The sequence below is a fragment of the Phyllobates terribilis genome, unplaced genomic scaffold (genome assembly GCF_046119375.1).
Source record: "Phyllobates terribilis strain yellow unplaced genomic scaffold, ASM4611937v1 Scaffold_1__5_contigs__length_1240528914, whole genome shotgun sequence".
Classification (NCBI taxonomy): domain Eukaryota; kingdom Metazoa; phylum Chordata; class Amphibia; order Anura; family Dendrobatidae; genus Phyllobates; species Phyllobates terribilis.
Genome location: NW_027362761.1, coordinates 579,848,051 through 579,872,263, shown reverse-complemented (window position 1 = coordinate 579,872,263; position 24,213 = coordinate 579,848,051). Strand labels below are relative to the sequence as shown.

The 24,213-nt window shown below is 44.2% G+C and overlaps 1 protein-coding gene across 1 annotated transcript in view; it reads right to left on the bottom strand.

Moving 5' to 3' along the window:
* Positions 1–24,213, bottom strand: part of LOC141271358 (class I histocompatibility antigen, F10 alpha chain-like) — a 61,774-nt gene that overhangs the window by 561 nt on the left and 37,000 nt on the right. The window contains exons 2-6 of the mRNA XM_073681466.1: positions 15,617–15,895; positions 12,954–13,226; positions 11,246–11,338; positions 3,198–3,227; positions 949–994 (exon numbers count right to left, since the gene is read on the bottom strand). Of these exons, the coding sequence (XP_073537567.1) occupies positions 951–994; positions 3,198–3,227; positions 11,246–11,338; positions 12,954–13,226; positions 15,617–15,895 (719 nt within the window). The 3' untranslated portion in view covers positions 949–950. The remainder of the gene's footprint in view (positions 1–948; positions 995–3,197; positions 3,228–11,245; positions 11,339–12,953; positions 13,227–15,616; positions 15,896–24,213) is intronic.

Genomic DNA, 24,213 nt, shown 5'->3' with positions numbered 1-24,213 from the left:
TAGGAGCGTTTATTGTTTTTTTTCTATGCATTAGATAACAGCTTAAAGGAGGCCAAACTACATAGCTGGAGCACTGTTTATCTACAAGTATGATGATGAGGTGATTATTGTGAATATGTCTCTAGGTTGATGCTTCCCAATCAGAGGAAAGCCTTGAATAGGAGCAGAGATCCTGATTCCAGCAATGTGTCACTTTCTAGGCTTCTTGCTGTAGTTGACAAAATCGCTGTTTTATCTGCTGCAGCTCAGCTAGTCCTCTCAATAAGCTCCACATAATCACCCCCACAACACTGACTGACAGCTTATGGCCTACAGAAAGCTGACAATCAGTGCTGTATGGCGGGGACAGACTAAGCTCATTAATATACAGGACTGCAAAGCAGGAGCTCAGTACTGAGAGGACTAGCAGAGCTGCAGCAGATAAAACAGCATGTTATCAAACTACAGCAAGAAGCCCAGTAAGTGACCAGGCGCTGGAATAAGGGTCTCTGCCGTTACTTCATGCTGCTCTCAGATAAGAGCAAAAACCTGGTGACAGATTCTCTGTAATCCCGGTAGAGAAGGGAGGACTGAAGACTATTAGTGACAACGTCTCTCCCAGGCTGTAATAGAGAACATTTTCCTGCACTGATTGTTTTTGCAATTTTTTATTCTTTTTCTTTACTTTCTCCATGTTTAGCATATGACCGGCTGTACAGGAATCTGTCTGCTCCCCCCAGTCTGCACCGTCTATGGCCCGCAAATATACAGCATTTATCTTCTCCAATTGTATGTGAAGATCACATTATAAATCAATATATATGAAAACAAGAAAAGACTCACTTTTCCTCCTCACAATGTCTTTACATTCCTTCCCCCCTCCCCACTTTCTCCTTTACCCCAGTACGTTTCTCCTGATTCTTCCCTCATTGCGCGGCGGCGGCAATTACAGAAGACGTCACCACTCACCATTAGGCATTGGCCGGATTATTGGAGTCGGAGGATGTGTCCGAAGCTGTGAAAATAGGAAATGATTTATAGAAAATCCCACAGTTTTATAAAATGTCACAGATGAAATGTGAGTAGAAGGTGGAGTGAAGGTTTCATTTTGATAGAGTGGCCGAGGAATATCAGGCTCTCTACAGGGGCAGCTTGGGACCATTAGTATTGTGCAATTTAAACCCCTCTAGATTACATTTAGGGACCCTTAAGAAACAGGATTTGTGATCTGGTCATTGAAGAACATTCACTTTATCGATTACCTATCTGTATCTGTGTGTGTGCGAATATGACTGACATACTTTGAGAGCCTGTTCACACATACCAACCACTAGTATTATTTTTTGAGCTTTTTTCCCCACAAATATCTACCTCTTATAGTTTTAAGTGTCTACAGTGCTTCCCGCCTACAGGGGTATTCAGGCTATTTTCTTGTTACTGTCAGAATAGTTGTGCTGTTCTCCCCTTTTAGGGATTGTTTAGAGTCACGAAGGGTGAGCCAAGGTTGAGCGGGGGGCGCCATTTCGACTTCTCCTCCGCGACAAGGTAGGGCGATTATTAGAATTTAAATAGTCTGTACACCCTTCCGATAGGCTGTTTAGTACCTACTAGAGATTGATGTGTATTGTTCACCAGAAACTACCTCTGTGCCCTTACTAGTGTATGTATGTTGTCTTGTGTGCTTGCTGTTAACTTTCACGGTGCTGCTATTCTTGTGCAGGGTTTAACAGGGTCAGAGAGGGAGAGCCAACGTTGAGCGGGGGCACCACTTCGTTCCCCCTAGGATGCCAACCTCCGCAGCAAGGTAAGGAGACCGTTAGACCTGTATTAGGGTCAATATCCCTATCCTCCCACTACATTTACCTACCTCTGCTTACAACCCCCCCTTTTTAATATTGAGTAAATAAAGTGTTTTCTACATAGTAGCAGGGTCTTTTTTAGGTGTTTTGTTCTTGGATTTGGGACCTTCATAGATATCTTATTTTTGTGGGGTTTTTTTTAGAAGGTGGAGTGACACTGGGAAACCTCTTTACTGAGATTTGTTTTTCTTCATTCATTTTATCTTCATTCCTGTGCAGCAGTTTTCAGTCTCCAGAAAATGTGTCTGGTTTTCTTTTCAGAGAGCGATTAACACACAAAATGCTGCCCGTGTCCTCATGGGGTGTAACACTCTACACAGCTCATTAAGGTAACTGACATCACATGCTTAAGAGCGCTGCCTGAGTTGAATCGTCAGCCCTGCCCGCACTGACACTGCAGGGGTCGAAAGCACATTACAGTGTCAGTGTGTGCAAGTGCGTTCTGATCCCTCTACTGTACGCAGCAGCCGCTCGCTGCACACAGGATCACACAGTAGCAGGAAGCTAATGCTGACAGGAGAGGTAGATGAGGTGTGCACACTGACACTGCAAGAGCTGAGTGAGTGCGGGCAGATACATTGTGAGAGCGCTCTCCTCTCCCTCTCCCATCAGCATTGGCCGTCCGCTACCGTATGATCCTGTGAGCTGTTGCAGACATGATAGGGATCAGAATGCACCGAACACACTGACACTGTGTGTGCTCTTGGCCTCTGCAGTGTCAGTGTGTGCAGTTTGGGAATTCAGGTCAGGCAGCGCTCCACAGTGAGCAATGTTAATCAATATAAGTGGAGATGCAGAGGATTGTAATTAAAGGGGCAGGATGGTCCACTGAGCCCTTGGCCATTCCATGGGTGCACCGAGGACCCCCCCATTTACATATCTAAATAAACTGTTTATACAAAAAGTAAAATTTAGTCTCAAAGTATTTTTTATGCTAAGTCCCTTATATGAATGTATAAAATGTTTAGTTTGAGTTTTGGGGGGGCAGACTATCTTTACTGTAAACCTAAAAGGGGATGTACAGGATTAGTAAGACTCGTCTGCTTTCCCCCCAACTCCGCACCGCCGCTGTTCACAGGTCGCGTCTGGTATTGCAGATCCATTCTAGTAAATAGAGCTGAGCTCCAATCCATCACATATAACCTGTGGACGGGTCCGGTGCTGTGTTTGAAATAAAGCAGCCATGTGTAACTATGGTGTATGGTGTAGATGGTGCCTTTGTCCTCTATGATCCAGAATGGAGAGTCGCTCTGTAAGATCAGCGCTCGCTTTGGGGACACAAGACATTCATGTACCTTACAGCAAATCTGCCAAAACCTCTCATCAGAGCCACATATGCAGAATGTGCAGAATACTCACTGTTGGTCGCCTTGTATACGGTTTTCTTTCCTGAAATAAGCAGAGAAGATGGAATTAGGAAGAGAAACCTGAAGACGCCATTATCATTGGTGACATACAGTGGATACGGAAAGTATTCAGACCCCTTTACATTTTTCACTCTTTGTTTTATTGCAGCCATTTGGTAAATTCTAAAAAGTTCATTTTTTTTCTCATTAAAGTACACTCTGCACCCCATCTTGACTGAAAAAAACAGAAATGTAGAAATTTTTGCAAATTTATTAAAAATGAAATATCACATGGTCATAAGTATTCAGACCCTTTGCTCAGTGTTGAGTAGAAGCCCCCTTTTGAGCTAGTACAGCCATGAATCTTCTTGGGAATGATGCAACAAGTTTTTCACACCTGGATTTGGGGATCCTCTGCCATTCTTCCTTGCAGATCCTCTCCAGTTTCGTCAGGTTGGATGGTGAACGTTGGTGGACAGCCATTTTCAGGTCTCTCCAGAGATGCTCAGTTGGGTTTAGGTCAAGGCTCTGGCTGGGCCAGTCAAGAATGGTCACAGAGTTGTTCTGAAGCCACTCCTTTGTTATTTTAGCTGTGTGCTTAGGGTCATTGTCTTGTTGGAAGGTGAACCTTCGGCCAAGTCTGAGGTCCAGAGCATTCTTGAAGACGTTTTCATCTATGCTATGTCTGTACTTGGCCGCATTCATGTTTCCTTCAATTGCAACCAGTCGTCCTGTCCCTGCAGCTGAAAAACACCCCCATAGCATGATGCTGCCACCACCATGTTTCACTGTTAGGATTGTATTGGGCAGGTGATGAGCAGTGCCTGGTTTTCTCCACGCATACCGCTTAGAATTATCACCAAAAAGTTCTATCTTCGTCTCATCAGACCAGAGAATCTTATTTCTCATAGTCTGGGAGTCCTTGATGTGTTTTTGAGCAAACTCTATGTGGGCTTTCACATGTCTTGCACTGAGGAGAGGCTTCCGTCAGGCCACTCTGCCATAAAGCCCCGACTGGTGGAGGGCTGCAGTGATAGTTGACTTTGTGGAACTTTCTCCCATCTCCCTATTGCATCTCTGGAGCTCAGCCACAGTGATCTTGGGGTTCTTCTTTACCTCTCTCACCACGGCTCTTCTCCCACGATTGTTCAGTTTGGCTGGACGGCCAGGTCTAGGAAGACGTCTGGTGGTCCCAAACTTCTTCCATTTAAGGATTATGGAGGTCACTGTGCTCTTAGGAACCTTGAGTACTGCAGAAATTCTTTTGTAACCTTGGCCAGATCTGTGCCTTGCCACAATTCTGTCTCTGAGCTCCTTGGGCAGTTCCTTTGAGATCATGATTCTCATTTGGTCTGACATGCACTGTGAGCTGTGAGGTCTTATATAGACAGGTGTGTGCCTTTCCAAATCAAGTCCTATCAGTTTAATTAAACACTACTGGACTCCAATGAAGGAGTAGAACCATCTCAAGGAGGATCACAAGGAAATGGACAGCATGTGACTTAAATATGAGTGTCTGAGCAAAGGGTCTCAATACTTTTGACCATGTGATAGTTCAGTTTTTCTTTTTTAATAAATTTGCAAACATGTCTACATTTCTGTTTTTTTCAGTCAAGATGGGGTGCAGAGTGTACTTTAATGAGAAAAAAATGAACTTTTTAGAATTTACCAAATGGCTGCAATGAAACAAAGAGTGAAAAATCTAAAGGGGTCTGAATACTTTCCGTACCCACTGTATAATAACAGTGTAATGGGGGAAAGATGAGGGGAGACGATATACAGTCAAGAGCCCCTAAAAATAAAATATGGAAGGGCACACACAGATCAAGGAGAAAAACGCGGAGGCCTCAACCCTCAGATATAACACAGCCAATCAGAAAGAAACATGAGGGTATAATATAGACATGGGCAACATTGTTGGTACCTTCTGGTAAAGTAAGAAAACCCAAGAGTGGTCACTGAAATAACTTGAAACTGACAAAGGTAATTTTCAAGTTTCATTTACTGAATATCAACTAATGAAAATCAGACTTTGCTGTTTTTTTGCTTTTGAATTGTGGTTCTACCAAAAAAGGTAACAAAAAAAAAAAACACACCTAAGGAAAATGCCCTGGACAAAAATGATGGTTACCTTGACTTGATATTTCATCACACAACCTTTTGAGTCACTCAATGAGACTTCTGCCCCACTTCACAGGTATTTTGGCCTCTCATCGTGAGCAGACGGCTCTTGGTGTCTCAGGTGTGAAGGCGCCCTCTCCAGACTGCAGGTTTCATCTCCTTCCACAGATGTTCAATAGGATTTAGATCAAGGCTCATAGCATCCAGTAGAGAAGAGTCTGATGCTTTGCTCTCTGCCATTCTTGGATGTTTTTAGCTCTGTGTTTTGGGTCATTATCCTGTTGGAGGACCCATGACCTGTTCCAGAAGCAGCAAAGCAGCCCGAAAACCTAACCAATCCCCCTCCATGTCTCACAGTAGGGACAGTGTTCTTTTCTTTGCATGCTTCATTTTTCCGTCTGTGAACATAGAGCTGATGTGACGCCAAAAAGCTCCAATTTTGTCTCCTCTGTCCACAGGACATTCTCCGGGCAGCTTTATGGATTGTTGTTATGCATTTTGGCAAATTCCAGTCTAGTTTTTATGATTTGCTTTCAACAATGGTTTGCTCCTTGGTCGTCTTCTATCAAGTCCACTTTGGCCAAGACAGCGATAGATGGTACGATCTGACACTGATGAACCTTGACCTTGGAGTTCATCTCTAATCTTTTTGGAAGTTGTTTAGGGCTCTCTGGGTACTATTTGTATTATCCATCTCTTCAATTTGTCATCAATTTTCCTCTTGGCCCACGTCCAGGGAGGTTGGCTATAGACCCATAGACCTTAAACTTCAGAACAATATGTGCAGCTGTAGTAATTTATAGTCTTTACTTTTCACATGTTAGTCTATAATTTTCTTTCTAATCTCCTGAGAGAACTTTCTTTGGTCCATGTTCAGTGTGGTACACACCATGATACCAAACAGCACAGTGACTACTTTTCAACCAATAAATAGGCAGATAAACTGATTACAAGTTTGTAGATATTTGTGATGCTAATTACAGGACACACCTTAGTTTATTATGTCCCTATTGTCAAATTATCAAATTATTTTCAACCATCTCACGGCCATATATTGCAACTGGGAACACAACTGCACTGATCAGTCTTTGACAGTGATTGAGACGTCCTTGCACTTCCACAGCTGGTCCATGCGCACCATGGTTGTGCACCCCAGTGCTATTTGACACTTAATCTCTGCTGTCATTTAAAACACTGCAATTAATGATGGACACACAAAAAATGAAACGGGCAACCGCTTTTATTTCTACATTTTTGATCGTTATATGGACTACCTCCTTGGTGATCATGATTTTGATTTTCTTGATGTTCAGGTAGGTCGCATTTTCTCACTTTCTACCTTTAACTTCAAAAGCTTTAAGCCCTTCTTACTCTCTGCCAGAATGATTGTATCATCTGCATATATCAGACAGAATATTAGAGTGTTGGGGTGAAAATAGGCAGAAAAAACATCAGCAAAGTCCAGCTTCCTTATGATTACTTCCACATAGAGGTTAAAAAGAAAAGTACAGAGGACGCATCCTTGTCTTGTGCCCTTTTTGATCTTGACCCATTCTGTATTTCCATACCTGGTTCGCACTGTAGCTTCTTGATCATCGTAGAGTGGCACGATTAACCTAAACAAGTGCAGCGGCACTCCTACAGTACCTCACTCAGTGCTTTCCAAAGCTTATCATTCTCAACACAGTGAAAAGCCTTGGTATAGTTCAATGAAGTACAGCTAGAGCTTCTTCTGGTCCTCCCTCTTTTCTATTATCCATCTCAGGTTTGCGATGTGATCATGTGTCCCTTTATCCTTACAGAATCAAGCCGGGACATCAGAAAGTTCTCTATCAAGGATGTTGCCCAAGTGCTTCTGAATGCCCCTTAGAAGCAAATTTCGGGCATGGGGAATAAGGGTGAATGTCCTACAGTTGGCACAGTCTCTGGCGTTGCTTTTCTTCAGCAGTAAGATGAAATCTGATTTTTTTTTTTCCCAGACCTTTGACCAAGTGCAGATCCTTCAGATTTTCTGACATAGTGTTGTCAGTACAACTCTTAGGACTGGTTTGAGCAGCTCTGCAGCGATACCATCAATGTCAGATACTTTGTTGTTTAGTAACTGCCTCAGAGCCCAATCCACTTGACTTTCCAATAGGTCTGGTTCTGGTTCCTCTTTGCCTCCACGCTCCACATGATGGTCACTACTTGTGCTAGCATACACACTGTAGTTCTCCTCTTTGTATATCTTCCATCTCTACTTGATATCCTCCTGGTCACGAATTTTATTACTATAACAGTCTTTGATGGTTGCTTGTTGTGCTAAGGGTACGTGCACACGATCAGAAGTCGCTGCGGGTTTGAAGATGCATGTTATGCAGCGTCAAACCCGCAGCGTCCAGATTTAACAGCATAGTGGATGGGATTTTTAGAAATTTCATGTCCACTATGCGTCTCCGTGCACCGGCAGATCACCTGCAGAAACTGACATGTGACGCATCTTTCCAGACGGCAGCAGGTCAACTTCTCTTGTTGGTTCTCATGCGGGTTTTCCCCACAGATCTAACTTCTATGAGGAAAGTCTGCAAAAATGGCACTGCTCATTTGAATAATGAGCGGAAGCCGCTGGTGGCTATTCCGCTGCATCGGGGCTGCAGCCGCCTCCAGACATTGAGCACATACCCTAAGAAGGCTTCTTCACTTATTTTCAGTTGCAAATTATTCCCTGCTGTGGCCCTTCTTACAGGCTTGTCTGAGGTCCATGCATCGGGTATTGAGGTATGATTAAATATTTCAGAAGTTTTAAAACTTTTATTGACAAATATATCAAGTTTATGTAAAGACTTAATATTTTCAGTGTTGACCTTTATTTTTCAGTACTTCTGCCCTTTACGTTAGTCATTTATGGCCCGTGATGAAATTTGTTCCAGCCCTCAGCAAGATTCCCAGGGGTCGTAGTGCTTAGGTCGCCAGCCCAGTTTGTCCGGCCACTGTCCTTTTACTTACTCCCTAGACTGTACACATACGCACGTAGCATTCACTACTGTGGTGCATGCACTGCTGGATTACATCCTGGCTATGTCCAGTGCCAGCGTCAGGACGTTCTTCATGGGCAGAGTTAGCGTGCTCTGCATCCCGTACTGCTCCTTTTTTTGATTAATGCAGTAGTCAGAGTGTCTCCTATGTAATGTATACGCAATCTCAGTGTCTCCTGAGTTATGCATATACAGCAGCCTCAATGTCTCCTATATGATGTGTATATACAGCAGTCTCCGTGTCTCCTATGTGATGTACACAGCAGTCTCAGTGTCTCCTATGTGATATATACAGCTGTAGCGGTGTCTCCTATGTGATGTATACAACTGTCTCAGTGTCTCCTATGTGATGTATACAGCTGTATCGGTGTCTCCTATGTGATGTATGTACAGCAGTCTCAGTGTCTCCTATGTGATGTATACTGCAGACCTCCCACGGCTTGAGTTTTATAACCGGCAGTGATGAATTTCACACTTTGAGGAGACATGCATTGAAATATGCATTTAAATATGCATTTGTGTTCTTAACAACTTACTGCTGCGAGTTCTTTACAAAAGCAATCAATCGCAAAGAGTCGTCTGAGCTACAGATTGACACAAACCTGGAGGTTGTGAGGAGCCCCATCATTAATGCCACCTAACATCACAGCCTCCCCAAAGATTGACCTCCCTCTTTTCCCAAAGCAGATCCCGTTGCGTGAATACTGCAACTGTAAAACAAGGAACCTCGTATATGCGATAGTATGTGGATGCCCAAAAATGTATGTGGGACAAACAAAACAGGAGCTAAGGCGTAGGATCCAACAACATCTGTCTAGCATCAACACAGCCAAAAGAGACAAGGAAAATGGTCTGCTCTTCTGGACATATTTCTACATGGCTGCTAATTGAAAATCCAGGATTTCGAATATGGGGGATTTTTGTTTTATCTGTTCCTTTTTGCAGAATCCTTTTTATCCCTAATATACTGCTGACACAATTGGGTTTTGACAACCTGCACTTTAACCGTCATGATATTGACATGATCGGTCTCAATCATTATGCAATTTAATCATTATGCTGCTCATACAATTTTACTGGGCTATATCGGCCACTAATAAATTAGCTTATTTGATTTAGAAATTTTGGATCCCGTGGAGTTGAATGCTCCAATCTCCCATTTCCAATCATGAAATACTGAGTATTTATCTATCTGACATCTTGCGTTTTTAAACTAGATGTGTATTAAAGTCAGTATAATCTAATAAAGAATTCTTTTGTAAAACAAAAATTGTATGTACATATATATTTTGTTTGTTGCTACGAGCATGTTTTGATTGATGCGGCCTCATCGGTATGTCATTGTATGATTGGAGATGCGTGTGTGAATCTGGTATGTTGGAGCACATAGCATTTATTCAACAATTCTATGTTCACATATAATCCCTATTTGGGACCCCCTATGAATTACTCTAAATTCAGAATTGGTCATTTACTTTATTAGAACTAGTCTGCCATATATTCTTATGAACTTTCTTTGTCGGCGACATGTCCCCTTTAAGTTCGTTTTATAATTGCTCCCTTCCTTATGGGTGCAGGCGCACCATTACAGTGGGCGTCCCGGATATACGCGTGCGCACTGCTACGATGTGCGGTCCACGCTGATTTCAGTCTAGCTGCATTTACAGCCCTCCAGCAGACTCCAGATATGCGCATGCGCACTGTTTAGATGTGCGTTCCACGCTGGAGCAAGTCATTTCTGTCTCCGCGGTATGAGCGCGCTTACAGCTTTATAGTTGACCCTGGACATGTACAAGCATTTCCAGTCTGTTTCTATACCGATGATCTGTACACAATGGATACTTAATACCCGACACGCTCCCTACAGCTGGCGTTAATGAAGATAAATTAGGTTAAGACAGATATGAGACCAGTAGGCAGTTCCATCACAATCGCTTCCCCTGATGAAGCCACTCGTGTAGTGGCGATACACGGGGGGTTCTTGGTTCTTTCTTTACCCTCCAGGTATAGCTTATAGCTCACCTCTATGGCTCAGTTATACCTTTTTCTGACCATCTACTGATTTTTTATGCTATCAGTAGCGCTTGCCATGCTTACTAATTAACGGCACCAATGTTTCGTTTTTTGTGTCAGCAGCATATCTCCACGTTTCATCAATACCTTTACTTAGGTTGAATTGTGCTGTTTATCTTGTTCTTATATGATACTATAGGGTGTCGCTGCTATAACAGACTATTATATACCCTTTTTCTGGCTTCCCTATATGAGGGTTTACCATATCATGATTTGCCATGGTTCTTGATATTTACTGAAGCATTTATGTTTCTTTAAGTGTTTTTAACAAATTGTGGTGTTGTATACAAGGTCTTTGTTTAATAAAAAGTGATTTATAGTGATCCCTGTCTATGCTTCTTGCAGGCCTCTACTGGGGGCCCTGATGCCTTCTTCACTGCAATTGAACCTTTCCCTTTCATGTTCTTGATGATGTAATAATGGTTGATTTAGGGGCAATTTTACAAGTAGCAATGTCCTTGCCTGCAAAGCACTTTTGAACTTTTGATGCAAAGCAATGATGATGGTGCAAAAAACACTGTATGCGAACTTCCATGTACCTTGTGACCTCATCAGATTTTAAAATGATGTAATAAAAACTTGGAATTTTTTAATATAACTTTTTGGAGCTGGAATTTTTCACTTCTTTTTTGCATTGATTCCACATGTGACCACTTCGGCACGCTGAAATCCGTGGAAGGTGAGCTGACTTCCATTTGTTCTCTACGTTTTTATACACACAATGATGAGGTCTCCATGGTAAAGAATAACTTTGCAATATTTTGCATTTCATATGATCACTTTTCATAATAATCTAGAGTTAATACAAATTGCTGCTATAAAAAGGAAACGGTGCGGGATTACTGACACTTACTTCTATAGAAGATGAATCCACCAATGCCGAGAAGAGCGACGCCCACCACAGCTACGACCACGGCGATGACCCAGACACTGGACTTCTCTGGTTCTGGTTAGAAAACAGAAATGTAAATCTGATCTGCGGATTATACTGAGAGCGTCATGTATCGGCCTCACATTAGTCTCCTCTGCTGAAGTGATGAGGTATGTACAGTGTTACAGACATGAGCACCATCTACATTTCTATCTTAATGCAGCGCCCCCTTAGGACATGATCAGAGGTTGCAGATTTGTAGCCGATTTTCACTGCTGATTCTGCACCAAAATCTGCAACAACTTCCCAGCGCTAAACTAGACTTAGTGTCACAAAACCTCATTCACATGTAGTGAGATCTTTACATCCACAACATGCCGGATATGTCACAGGGCTGTCGGTGATTTCTGCCACATGCTTATCTCTTTTGCAAATTAAATCTGCAAAAAAAATATCCACATGTTCTCCAGGTCGCCTATAAAGCTCCTGATTTCATGTCTGGTGACCACTTGTATATATCTACCACATGCAGCGACATGGCGATAGCTATACAATATACTGACCCTCCATACTACACTGACTTGTTCCTTGCTTGTCACTCAGGCGGCAGAAACAGAAAAAATTGAACTTCAAGAAAGACAAGAGGGAAGAGCAGGAAGAAGAAACCTTGTAAGTCCTGTGCTATGTACTGATAGGATGGGGTCTCATACTTACCTGGCCGGGGTTCTGCACCGTCTGTCACTGATGTTGGGCGCCGTCCTAGAGCTTCAGTGTACTCTGTGCCCCTCCTGTATTGCCCCCAGCGATTATAGGTTAATTTTGTATATTAGATCTTGCTGTCTGGCCAATTGCAGCGCCACCAACCCGACGGCTCAGCGCCCTATTTCAGTCTTTCCCTTACACTCTCTTCCTGGCCCATTATAACGATTTCCCTTGGACCTGCTAAGTAGTGAGACAAGTGCTAGAACTTTCAGTCCGTTGAGCCCTATTGGGAGTTGCCAGAACTCCACGTTCAGCGAGCAAAAAAGACTTAGGGGAGACATTGTGCAGGAGATAGAGAGAAGCTTTTACACCCCATGTAATCACCGCACTGACACTTATAGGCCCCAGACACAGCAGACAGCGTAACAATCTGCTGAACAGCTATCTATCTCTCCTGACTCCTTCAAGAAGTAAAGAGTTTGTACCAGAACATGAAGACCTATACAGACAGGATGTTTTTTGTTTCTTTTTTCCTATAAATGAACAATAGAAATGAAAATAGACTTTGCAATATGTCCTAGTAAATAAATCAGCTTCTTTCTACACTTATCAGTCACTTTTCCTTTCCCTGCACTGATCATTCACTTACATCTGTCATCACTGATGGATCAAATTACAGCTACTGCCTATAAAAGTCTATGGAGAAACACAGAGAAAAAGTGCTGCCGCTTCTAGTGACTGGAGCCTGCAGAGGGGAAACTGGTGAAACTGCAGGATACAAGTAATATAATGGCCGGATATCGTGTTATTCCTCCTGTACACGGCACAGATTATTCTGCAGTTACTATTGGTCACGTACAGAACGGTTCAGTCGTTTCACATTAATGAGATGCCGGTGACTATACAATTACATGTCACAATAGTGGTCGCCAGTCATGACATATTCCAGTATTACCCCCATCATCCGCCCAGTATGGACACCACTCACCCCACACAGTGTATAGTGCCTTCTCCAGGCTGCTGTGATCCACATAACAGGAGTATCTGTCGCCATCTTTGGGGGTCACTTCCGCGCTGACCCTGATCTGATAGGTGCCGTCAGGATTGGGGAGGACGTCTGTGGTCTCATATGAGGGAACCTCGTCCTTCTTGTTCTTCATCCACTTCACATCCACAGCTCGGGGGTGAAATCCGTACACCTGGCAGTGAAGCTTCATGGTGTCACCTTTCTCATGACCGGACACCTTCACCTGGGGCCGAACTGAGAGGGAAGAAGAAGAAGATATAAATGGGGTCTGTGCAGCACAGATCTGATCTGTCTCCAGTTTGGGGGTCTGTACAATCACTCATACATTTCTGATAGTGACCACGTCACCGTACTGCAGCACTGACCGCTTATAACCACACAGCACAGTGCACTGCACAATTATGCACAGTATACATTCACTACACATCCCAGCAATACAGCAAGATTCTGATGAAGGTCTCAGACTGGCCGAAACGTCAATTTCAGCTGTTTATCCCGGGCTGTCCTTGATTGTTAATAAATCCACAGTTCTTGCATAGAATCCTATTAAGTGCTGAGCTTTACTGCAACTCATATTACGGATTGGAGCCGCTCCTCACCAGCCGCCACCAGAGGGCGGTATACAGTGTGTATATAGAACACGTAGGTGAGATACAGACGTCTGACAATGACGCACCTACTGGAGGTGGACACCAGACGCATACTACGCCTCAGTGTCCGCCTCCAGTAGGCGCCATACACTCCTGAGAATGATGTTCGGCAGAGCGCACGTTTGCTCTGTCAGCACCGGTACAGTCTATGGCGCGGGCCAAGAAACCGGTGCCTGACAGCAATGTGAAAGCCCCCTAAATCTGCCTGTGATCTCCTGTAATGTCTCCTTACATATATGACAATCGTCAGGAACGGATCAGATAATTATATTTATATAGCTGCCAATCTCGTGTAAGTGCAATGACACATGAGCGGACTTAACCCCTTCCCGACATGGCGATTTTCCCTTTTTGTTTTTGTCTTCCCTTCTTACAAGAGCTATAACTTTTCTTCTGTCTATATAGCTATATGAGACCTTGTATTTTGTGGGACGAGTTGCACTTTTGAATGACACCATCCATATTACCATGTAATTTAATTGAAAACAGGAAAAAAATTGTAATCGCAGCAAAACTGAGAACATTTTTTTTTTATTCTACAATAGCTTTTTTTATTTTGTTTTTATAGCATTCATTATAGGGTAAAAATGATCCAGGAATACGATTCTCCAGGTCAGTTTGATTACGGTGATACTAAACATGCAGAGCTTTATTGTTATTTAAGTAGTAAAATAGTTTTGGTAAATGCTCTAAAGAAAAAAAAAATATTTCTTCTGTGGCCATTTCCTGAGACCTGTAACGTCCTCATTGTCCAGGTGATGGCGCTGTGAGGGACGGTACTTTGCGTAGTGAGTTGGCGTCTTCTTATTAATACCATCTTGGGGTTGATACGACATATTAATCACTTCTTACTTTATCCTGCAATGTTGCAGCAGCTGAAAAAACGCAATTTTGGCTTTTTTACTATTTTTTCTCATTATGGTGTTTACCGATTTTTAATAAGGGAGAAAAAAAAATATTTTTTTTTCACATTTTTAAAACAATTTTTCTTTTTTTTCCTGCCTTTTGTATACTTTTAGGGAACCAGAACCTGAGGTCGGCTGATCCCTTGTACTAGATCCTGCAGCACCACAGTATTGCTGTATATAGTACAAGTCAGGGTTTCCTATGAAGCTACAGGTTGGTCTTCAGCTCCATCATAACAGGGACAGGGGCGTTCAGCAGATCCCCGACTGTCACGGCCGCTCATTGGCTCCCCACGATCGTGCTGCGGGGAAGCTGATGGGTGCTTAGAATAAATGTTTGCTGTAAATGCTGCTCTCAGCGTTTGACTGTGGCATTTGACAGGTTAACAGCCATGATGGAGCTCGACTTTACCCCCTCTCTCCTTTAGAGGCAGATGATGGATGAATAGTGTAGTCATCATCTGCCGGGAATGGGGTGGCTCAGCTCCTGAGCCCGCACCAAAGACAGGAAGCTGACATTGAATGTATCGGGATGTCAAATGTCGATAAGGGGTTATAGAGAACCTGCCTCCTCTCCTGACTCGTTTGTCTTGCACAAAATGCACAAAACTTGTATTTCTCATTAAATAACAATTCTGGAGCATCTTTTCTTAGATTTCTGCATTCTGTGGTTCCTCTGTTATTCCTCCTGGAAATGTATAAATGAATGGACAGCTGCTGTATCGCTGCACATTGTGGCCGTTCAGCACTGATTGCGCAGTGTCAGTCTGTGTAGGACGCCCCTAGCGGTCAGATAAGTCATACATGTCTAGAAGGAAGAACCGAGGATCAGGACAATATGGAGCTGTAACAAAAGATGGATTTACAGAATAAACATCAGGAGCCAACAGGGGCTTATTACCTATATGGGGGGATTCAGTGTTAGTGCTGAGGACAGGAGGGACTACAAGTACAGCTCTGACCATAAATCACACACATGACACATATACATCCACATCACACAGACACATCACACACAGAGATGTGACAGGACGGAGCAGACAGCGGAGCCGTGATGATGAGCACTCACCTCTCCTCTCCAGATCTTCTCTCCCGATCTCCACATGTTTCTTCAGATACTCGATACAGATATTCTCCAGATAATTCTTGTTTCTCTCCCCTTCTTGTATATCTGGACTGTTCCATCTCTGTGCGGTGATCTGGGCCTGGGCCATGGTGGGGACATATGTCCATGTCCGTGTATCCAGGGCCATGAACTCTCTCCCATCATATCCGTACTGACTGTACCCTGTGATCCCACCGTCATCTCTCAGCTCACAGCCGGACATCACCTGGACAATATGGAAACCTGCAGACAACACAGGACATGTTACACAACACAAACATCGACCCGAACATCCTGACGATCCAGTGATGAAATGTTTCCAGTATTTCCCCATAATCGCTCCGCACTTACTGGCCCAATATCTCATGGTTATAGCCGCTGTCTGGTTTTACGCCCTGCGGTCTCTCCTCACTGCGGGTCGGACATGTTCAGTTCGAGGACTAGGACTTATAGGAGGAGGTAACTGGGGATTAACGTGAGTGGCTCCGCAGGGGAGGAGCACTATATGGAATGTACAAGACGGCGGAGACTCTGGGGAGAAGAATACATGTCAGCAGTGCATGATGGGAGCTGTAGTAGTACATGATGGGAGCTGTAGTGCATGATGGGAGCTGTAGTGCATGATGGGGGCTGTAGTAGTACATGATGGGAGCTATAGTGCTTGTGATCTGTAGTAGTACATGATCGGGGGCTGCAGTGCATGATGGGATCCGTAGTACATGATGGGGGCTGTAGCAGTACGGTAACGAGTAGATCGGAGTTGATTTTTTTGAGGGCATGACGTCACCGGAAGGGGCGGAGCCTCCTCAGTCCAGGTCAGATCTGATGTCAGAGCTCAGCATTGTGCTGCGGCTGCAGGTGAAGAGACAGTGTACACAGGACCCTGAGTGGCTGACATGCGGTACTGGAGCTGTCTGCACATGGACATTGTGGCTTTTAATTTTTTTTCCATATAAAACTAACTGTAAGTGTCTATGATTGTATTTTGGGTCATGTGACTACTTGAGATTGCATGTGGTTCTGAAGCTGCAGCATTGGGCTTCTTGTGGGCTTTCACAGGGGAGGGGGCATGTCGGGATGATGAGGGGCTGCGCTGAGAAGGGGGGACGATGTGGAGGGGCTGCTGTGCGCAGAAGGGGGGGCGATGTGGAGGGGCTGCGGTGCGCAGAAGGGGGGGCGATGTGGAGGGGCTGCGGTGCGCAGAAGGGGGGGCGATGTGGAGGGGCTGCTGTGCGCAGAAGGGGGGGCGATGTGGAGGGGCTGCGGTGCGCAGAAGGGGGGGCGATGTGGAGGGGCTGCGGTGCGCAGAAGGGGGGGCGATGTGGAGGGGCTGCGGTGCGCAGAAGGGGGGGCGATGTGGAGGGGCTGCGGTGCGCAGAAGGGGGGGCGATGTGGAGGGGCTGCTGTGCGCAGAAGTGGGGGCGATGTGGAGGGGCTGCGGTGCGCAGAAGGGGGGGCGATGTGGAGGGGCTGCTGTGCGCAGAAGTGGGGGCGATGTAACTTACTTGTGGCTGTCAGGAAGAGTGTAATGTCACTCTCGTGAGGCTGCATGCAGGGTGACTGCGTGGGGCTTAGGGATGCGCGGTGAAGGGACTGATGCAACTCACATGGGGCTGCATAGTGAAGGGGGTAATGTCACTCGCATAGGGCTGCATGCTGAGTGCCTATATGGAATATGGAGAAGGGGGCGATGTTACTCGCGTGAGGTTGCATTGTGGAGGGCTGTACAGGAAAGGGAGTGATGTCACTCGTGGGGGCTGTGCAGGAAAGGGAGTGATGTCACTCGTGGGGGCTGTGCAGGAAAGGGAGTGATGTCACTCGTGGGGGCTGTTCAGGGATAGTGGAGATGACACTTTCATGGGGTTGCATGCTGGGGATCTACTTGGTGAATGGCGGCAATGTGACTCGTGTAGGACTGTATGCAGGGCCGCTGCTCGGGGTAGTGGGTGACGTTATTTGCCTGTGGCTGCATGTGGTGGGGTTGGTCTGCACAGGGAAGAGGGTGATGTCAGTCTGGTTCTCCCATCATCTGACCGCTGCTCCCACTGATAACAGAGAGAGCGGCACGGCTGAGGGGAAAAGTAGTTTCCTAGGCCAAGCCGGGGCTGTGCGTAGTGATAAAAAAAAAAAAAAGAGTAAAAATCAATATTAAAAAAATGAACACCTTATTCTCACCTGTCCGGCGACCTGATCGTCACTGCCGGGAACGCGTATATCACTGCGCTTCCGGCTGAGATCATGTGAGTTCATCAGCTGGAGATCAGCTGAGAGCTCCGGGACGTCACTTTACGACACCAGTGCTGCGTGGGAATATTCTCACAAATGTTCCCGCGTACCACTGATGCAGTATGAGGTCACCGGGGCTGATATTCAGCTGATGAACTCACGTGACCTCAGCCTGCAGCACAGCCATGTACACTGACAGGAGTGATTTTACACACCTGTCAGTGTACAGTGCTGTCTTCTACAGCAGTCACATCAGTGACTGGAGTGAGGGATATGGTTGTTTTTTTATTTGTTTCTTTTCAGAAGACAAGGGCGTCGGGGATTGGGAGAACAATAATAAAAAAAAATATATATTAATACCGTGTGTACTTTTATTTCAATATAAGATTATTCTGGCCTTGTCTTTATTGAAAAAGCGTCGAAAACTTTACTACAGGGTTAGTAATGGGGGCGTCTTATAGACGCCCTCCATTACTAACCTGGGCTTCATGTCAGCCGCCAATACAAGGCTGACATGAACCCCAACCTTACTGCCTCACTCGCCACGGCAGTGGGAAGAGCAAAAGCTAAGTGCCAGAATTGGTTCATCTTATGGATGTGCCGTTTTTGGGACTAATGAGGAGTGATATTATTAGCCGTGGAGGGGGCTAGTATCCATGGTCCCTTCCCTGGCTATTAATATCCGCTCACAGCTGTCTGTTTAGCCTTTTCTGGTTAGATTTTATAGGGGGACCCTACATCAATTTTTTTTTCTAGGGCCCCCTGAAATCTAGCCAGTAAAGGCTAAGCAAACAGCTGTGGCCTGTTATTAATAGTTAGGGAACGTTTTTGGCTAATGGCCCCTTCCCCGGCTATTATCAGCTCCCAGCGTTCGGCTTTTCCTCTGCTGGTTATAAAAATGAAGCAGGAGCCCACGCCTTTTTTTTTTTTAAATTTTAGGCTATGTGCCCACGATCCGGATGTAGCAGCACTTTGGACACAGCATATTTTTGCTGCGTCCAAAACGTTGCGTTCTCTTGAATGCAGGCAAATCCACATGTGTTCACTGAACCATGAGAATTTATCGCATTCAATACATTATAGTGGTCAAATTTCTGTTGCAGAGACCAGCGCCTCCTCAAGAGAATTTGACATGCTGCAGTCCTGAAAGACGCTCTGCATGTCAGTGTCTACGGGTGATCCGCAGGCACAGATGCACGCATAGTGGATATGGGATTTCTAGAAATCCCATCCACTATGCTGTAACATCTGGACGCTGTGGGTTTGATGCTGCATAAATACGCAGCTTCAAACCTGCAGCGGCTCCTGATCGTGGGCACGTACCCAAACTCACCCGCAGCATGTCAATTTCTGTAGTGGACACGTCAGTCTGCTGCACATTTTGACCGTTTGAAACATCATTATATGCCGTGGATCTGCATGTGTTGGCAACAAAAGTGCGGCATTAGATCACAGCGATTTGGACGCAGAGAAAATACGCTGCATCCAAAGCGCTGCTTGTTGCTGATCATGGGAACATAGAGGCTAACGTGACAGCTGTGAGCTGTTATTAATAGCCAGGGAACATGTTTGCCTAACGGCACCTTCCTAGGCTAGAAATAGCAGCTCTCAGCTGCCCCAGAAATTACATGAATGGAAATGCTAATGAGATTGGCTGTATGGGATTAGCTGACACCCAGCTCTTTTGTTTGGTGATGACAAGGTGTCAATCAGACCCTTTCATTACTAAACCTAATTAAAGTAAATAGTTAAATAAACACACACACAGAGTAAACACTTTATTTGAAATACAACAGACACATTCTTTAATCATTTAAATTAACCAATATACTCACCCCAGGTCTGACGGTAATCCAAAGGTTAAAGCAATTTCCCACGTTTCTATTTTCAAATATCTTTATTTAGCTCCAAAAGGCATTCATTGATGTACAAAAACGCATCAAAATCACAGCAAAACGCGCAGTTTTTCCTTCCAAGAGATGCCGAAACGCTGCAGAAATTTCTGCAATCAAATCCTGAATTTGTGCACATAGCCTGTCTCGGCCTTCTGTGGCCCCCTTACCAACCTCTGTGGCCCATACAGCTGATCAATTGTACAAGTCTTATGGGATGAAACATTTTTTTTTTACAGATTTTTTATTAAAGGGCCATCAGTTGCTGATGTTTGACTGCTGGTCCCCCACTGGTCCATAGGACAGGCTCTGGCAGAGGTCACACTATATATTTTACAGAGAAGTAAAAACACACCTCTTACCAATTTTGAGGATTATTTTTAGCCAGGAAGGAGGACATTACATTTTCAGTAACTCAAATCTATAGTACATAGTTTGGTGTACATCAGACCTGTGCAAAGTGCAGCATGCAGGCCACGTCCGGCCCTCTGGCTGTTCCAGTCTGGCTCGTGGACCGAGGCAGCCAAAGGGCTGAAAACAGTGGTCCACAGACTGCACCTTGCAACCACCCTCCCGGTGTCCAAAAATTCCAGGACAATCCATAAAAATATGGCAATTTTTGACCTGGTCCATAAAATTTTTTTAAGGTGTCCGTGATTTTTTTTTTTTTAGAAGAAACTTCTGCAGATAATTTTGACTGTAATTCTCATAATTTTCTAGTGAATGCAGTTATCGTCTTCATATCAGAATTATTGGCTGGAGATATGTATCATTTACAGTCATAATGATTTACAGTATTATGATTCTTCAAAGTGTCCATACAATAATTTTGCCTGTCTGATTTTTTGATAAGCTGTCCAGAAACAAATAAAGTCAAGTTGGCAAGCCTACCGATGTCCCAATATACAGTGGAGGAGGCAGCCCTGCCAGCATGAATATATTGGAGGAGAAGAGAACAAATGGCTCCTCCCACCACTCAGCGCAAGCAACTGTGACAGAAGACGTGATGATGTCACTGCATTGCGTCTGCTGTGCAGAACCTCCATGCACACAGGAAAGACAGGAGCAGAGTGCCGGGGGAATGGGAGCAAGGTGAGTATTTTTTTATGTGTGGGGGTCTCATCGGAATATGGAGGGGGCTGTGTGGGGGCTCATAGAATATAGGTCAGAAAGTGTTGTGATTAATCCAGCGTCTGTGGGTAGTAGAATTTTTTAAAACGTCCAGTTTATTTTGTACACATTAAAATACAGTGCAGCATGTTGCAGCCACAGGGCTAGACTCCAGGAACAACAATCCTACGCGGTTCAGTTATAGGAAGCCTTAGTCATGGATAAATAAAAAACAGAGTCTTTATATTTCCTGATAGGGGAGCTAATTAATTAATGATGTCATGAGTCAGTAGGTAGGAACTCCCTTATTTTGCATATACTAAAAGTGCAGACTTATGCAGGTATATGGAAATTAAATTTAAAAAACTGTGTATATTAATAAAGAGCACAGAGAAAAAATATAAACATGCAATTATTAACACCGTGTGATAAATACATCAGAAATTCGCATAAATACTGTAAATAGGATTATTCATGAATATTGCAAGATTAGATCCTGTCTCACATTCAATCCATTTGGTGACCGGGTATTAAGTTTAAAAATCCAATAAGATTCACGATTAAGAACTTTCCTCTTTATGTCCCCATTTCTTATAGGTTTAATGACTTTTTCAATACCCATAAATCTGAAATTGGAAGTGTCCCTATTATGGCAAGATCTAAAATTCTGTGATACTGCTGACACATTGACGGCATTCACATTAGCGGTATCTGATAGATGTCTTCTAATGCGTTTTTTTAGGGGTGCAACAGTGCAACCCACACACTGCAATTTACATGCAGCGCACTCAATCAGATATATCACTTTGCAAGTATTGCATTTAATGAAGTTTTTCAAAGTGAACACTTCTCCGGTGTTATTGGATGTAAAGGTTTTACTTTTAATAGCATAACCACAAGCAGTGCATTGTGCATGACCACAGCCATAAAAACCTGCGCAGGATAACCACGTATGTCTACTACGTGTGCTGTCACTCAATAACAAACTGGGTATGGAAACACACTTATAGCATCATTATTACCTTTTAGGGTGACATCCTGGTAATTAACTTCTTCCTTGCTGAAGGCATGGGTAAATTTTAAATTGAAAGGGTTAATGTTGATATAGTTAATAAACAAAAGGAGACAGTAATGTTCATTAACTATATCAACATTAACCCTTTCAATTTAAAATTTACCCATGCCTTCAGCAAGGAAGAAGTTAATTACCAGGATGTCACCCTAAAAGGTAATAATGATGCTATAAGTGTGTTTCCATACCCAGTTTGTTATTGAGTGACAGCACACGTAGTAGACATACGTGGTTATCCTGCGCAGGTTTTTATGGCTGTGGTCATGCACAATGCACTGCTTGTGGTTATGCTATTAAAAGTAAAACCTTTACATCCAATAACACCGGAGAAGTGTTCACTTTGAAAAACTTCATTAAATGCAATACTTGCAAAGTGATATATCTGATTGAGTGCGCTGCATGTAAATTGCAGTGTGTGGGTTGCACTGTTGCACCCCTAAAAAAACGCATTAGAAGACATCTATCAGATACCGCTAATGTGAATGCCGTCAATGTGTCAGCAGTATCACAGAATTTTAGATCTTGCCATAATAGGGACACTTCCAATTTCAGATTTATGGGTATTGAAAAAGTCATTAAACCTATAAGAAATGGGGACATAAAGAGGAAAGTTCTTAATCGTGAATCTTATTGGATTTTTAAACTTAATACCCGGTCACCAAATGGATTGAATGTGAGACAGGATCTAATCTTGCAATATTAATGAATAATCCTGTTGACAGTATTTATGCGAATTTCTGATGTATTTATCACACGGTGTTAATAATTGCATGTTTATATTTTTTCTCTGTGCTCTTTATTAATATACAGTTTTTTGTTTTTTTTTTAATTTCCATATACCTGCATATGTCTGCACTTTTAGTATGCAAAATAAGGGAGTTCCTACCTACTGACTCATGACATCATTAATTAATTAGCTCCCCTATCAGGAAAAAGGAAATATAAAGACTGTTTTTTATTTCAGTTATCCATGACTAAGGCTTCCTATAGCTGAAACGCGTAGGATTGTTGTTCCTGGAGTCTAGCCCTGTGGCTGCTGCATGCTGTACTGTATTTTAATGTGTACAAAATAAACTGGACGTGTTAAAAAAAATTCTACTGCCCACAGACGCTGGATTAATCACAACACTTTATGTATTATCTTCAATCTGCCTGGACCCAAAGGCTAATCCGTGCTCAGGGGAGAATCCAGAACGTAGGAGGACGACAGAGAAGGGGTGAGCTGAATTATTATTATTTGTTCGTACTCCCATGACAGCACCACGAGAGAGAGAGGATCTGCCCATCATGGACAGGAAACCTACAGGTTAAAAAGGGCGGCACCTCTCTCCCGCCTCAGTTTAGGTTTCCTGTCCATGATGGGAGACCTATCAGGTTCCTGCAGGAGGAATTTTGGAATGGTCTCTTGCCCAGAGGGATAGACAGGGTACCTGGAGCGGTGAGGTTCCTCCCCTGGTCGGTCCTCTTCTTCCTGGAGACGCCACGGCAGGGCTCATTGGGGCACCTCCGTGTGCATTGCGGTCAGCGCGACATCCCCTCACTGGAGCCGGATGGTCCGCTGTGTGTGTGTGCCGCATGCAGGTAAGAGATCGAGGCCGCGCCGGGAACGTACAGGCGCGGCCATGTTGCGGCGGGCCTATGATGTATTTCGGGTGCGCCGGCCTCCACCGGAAGTGGGCGCAGTTCGCGTGTGGCTAGGAAGTACGGGCCACACGCGAGCAGTGGGGACGCCGGAGCCCGGAACGGTATGGGCGTCCCGCAGGCACTGCTACATGCAGTATTCTGGCCAACCCGGGGAGGGGGAAAAAGAGGCCCCCCCCCCATATATAAAAAAAAAAAGACACACAGGTACCTGCATGGCCAGTATAAAATTGGCCTGGCTGCATGCCGAGGTGCTTCCCAGCCCTTTGTTTCCTCTTAAACAATGGGAGATACACAGGAGCTTTCACCTCAGCAAGAACAACTGCTGCAGGGGCAGCCCTCTGGGGAGCCCTCACAACAGGCGGTACAACGTCGTTCCCGAATCGGGTCCAGCCGTTCAACTAAGAATTTCACCTCTAAAGGCAGGAAGGAAGGTCCTGTCGTTCGGCGTGATCCTCTGCCGGTTAAGAAGGATTCCTCTGCTTCTACTGTACCGCATATGCCAGGGGGTAAGTGGAATCTTTGTGAAAGATCTATTAATTGCTTCCCCTTTTTTCTTCTCTGTCTATGAAACTTTAATTTAAGAAGAAGTAGGCAAAGCTTTGCGAGAAAATTCTGAG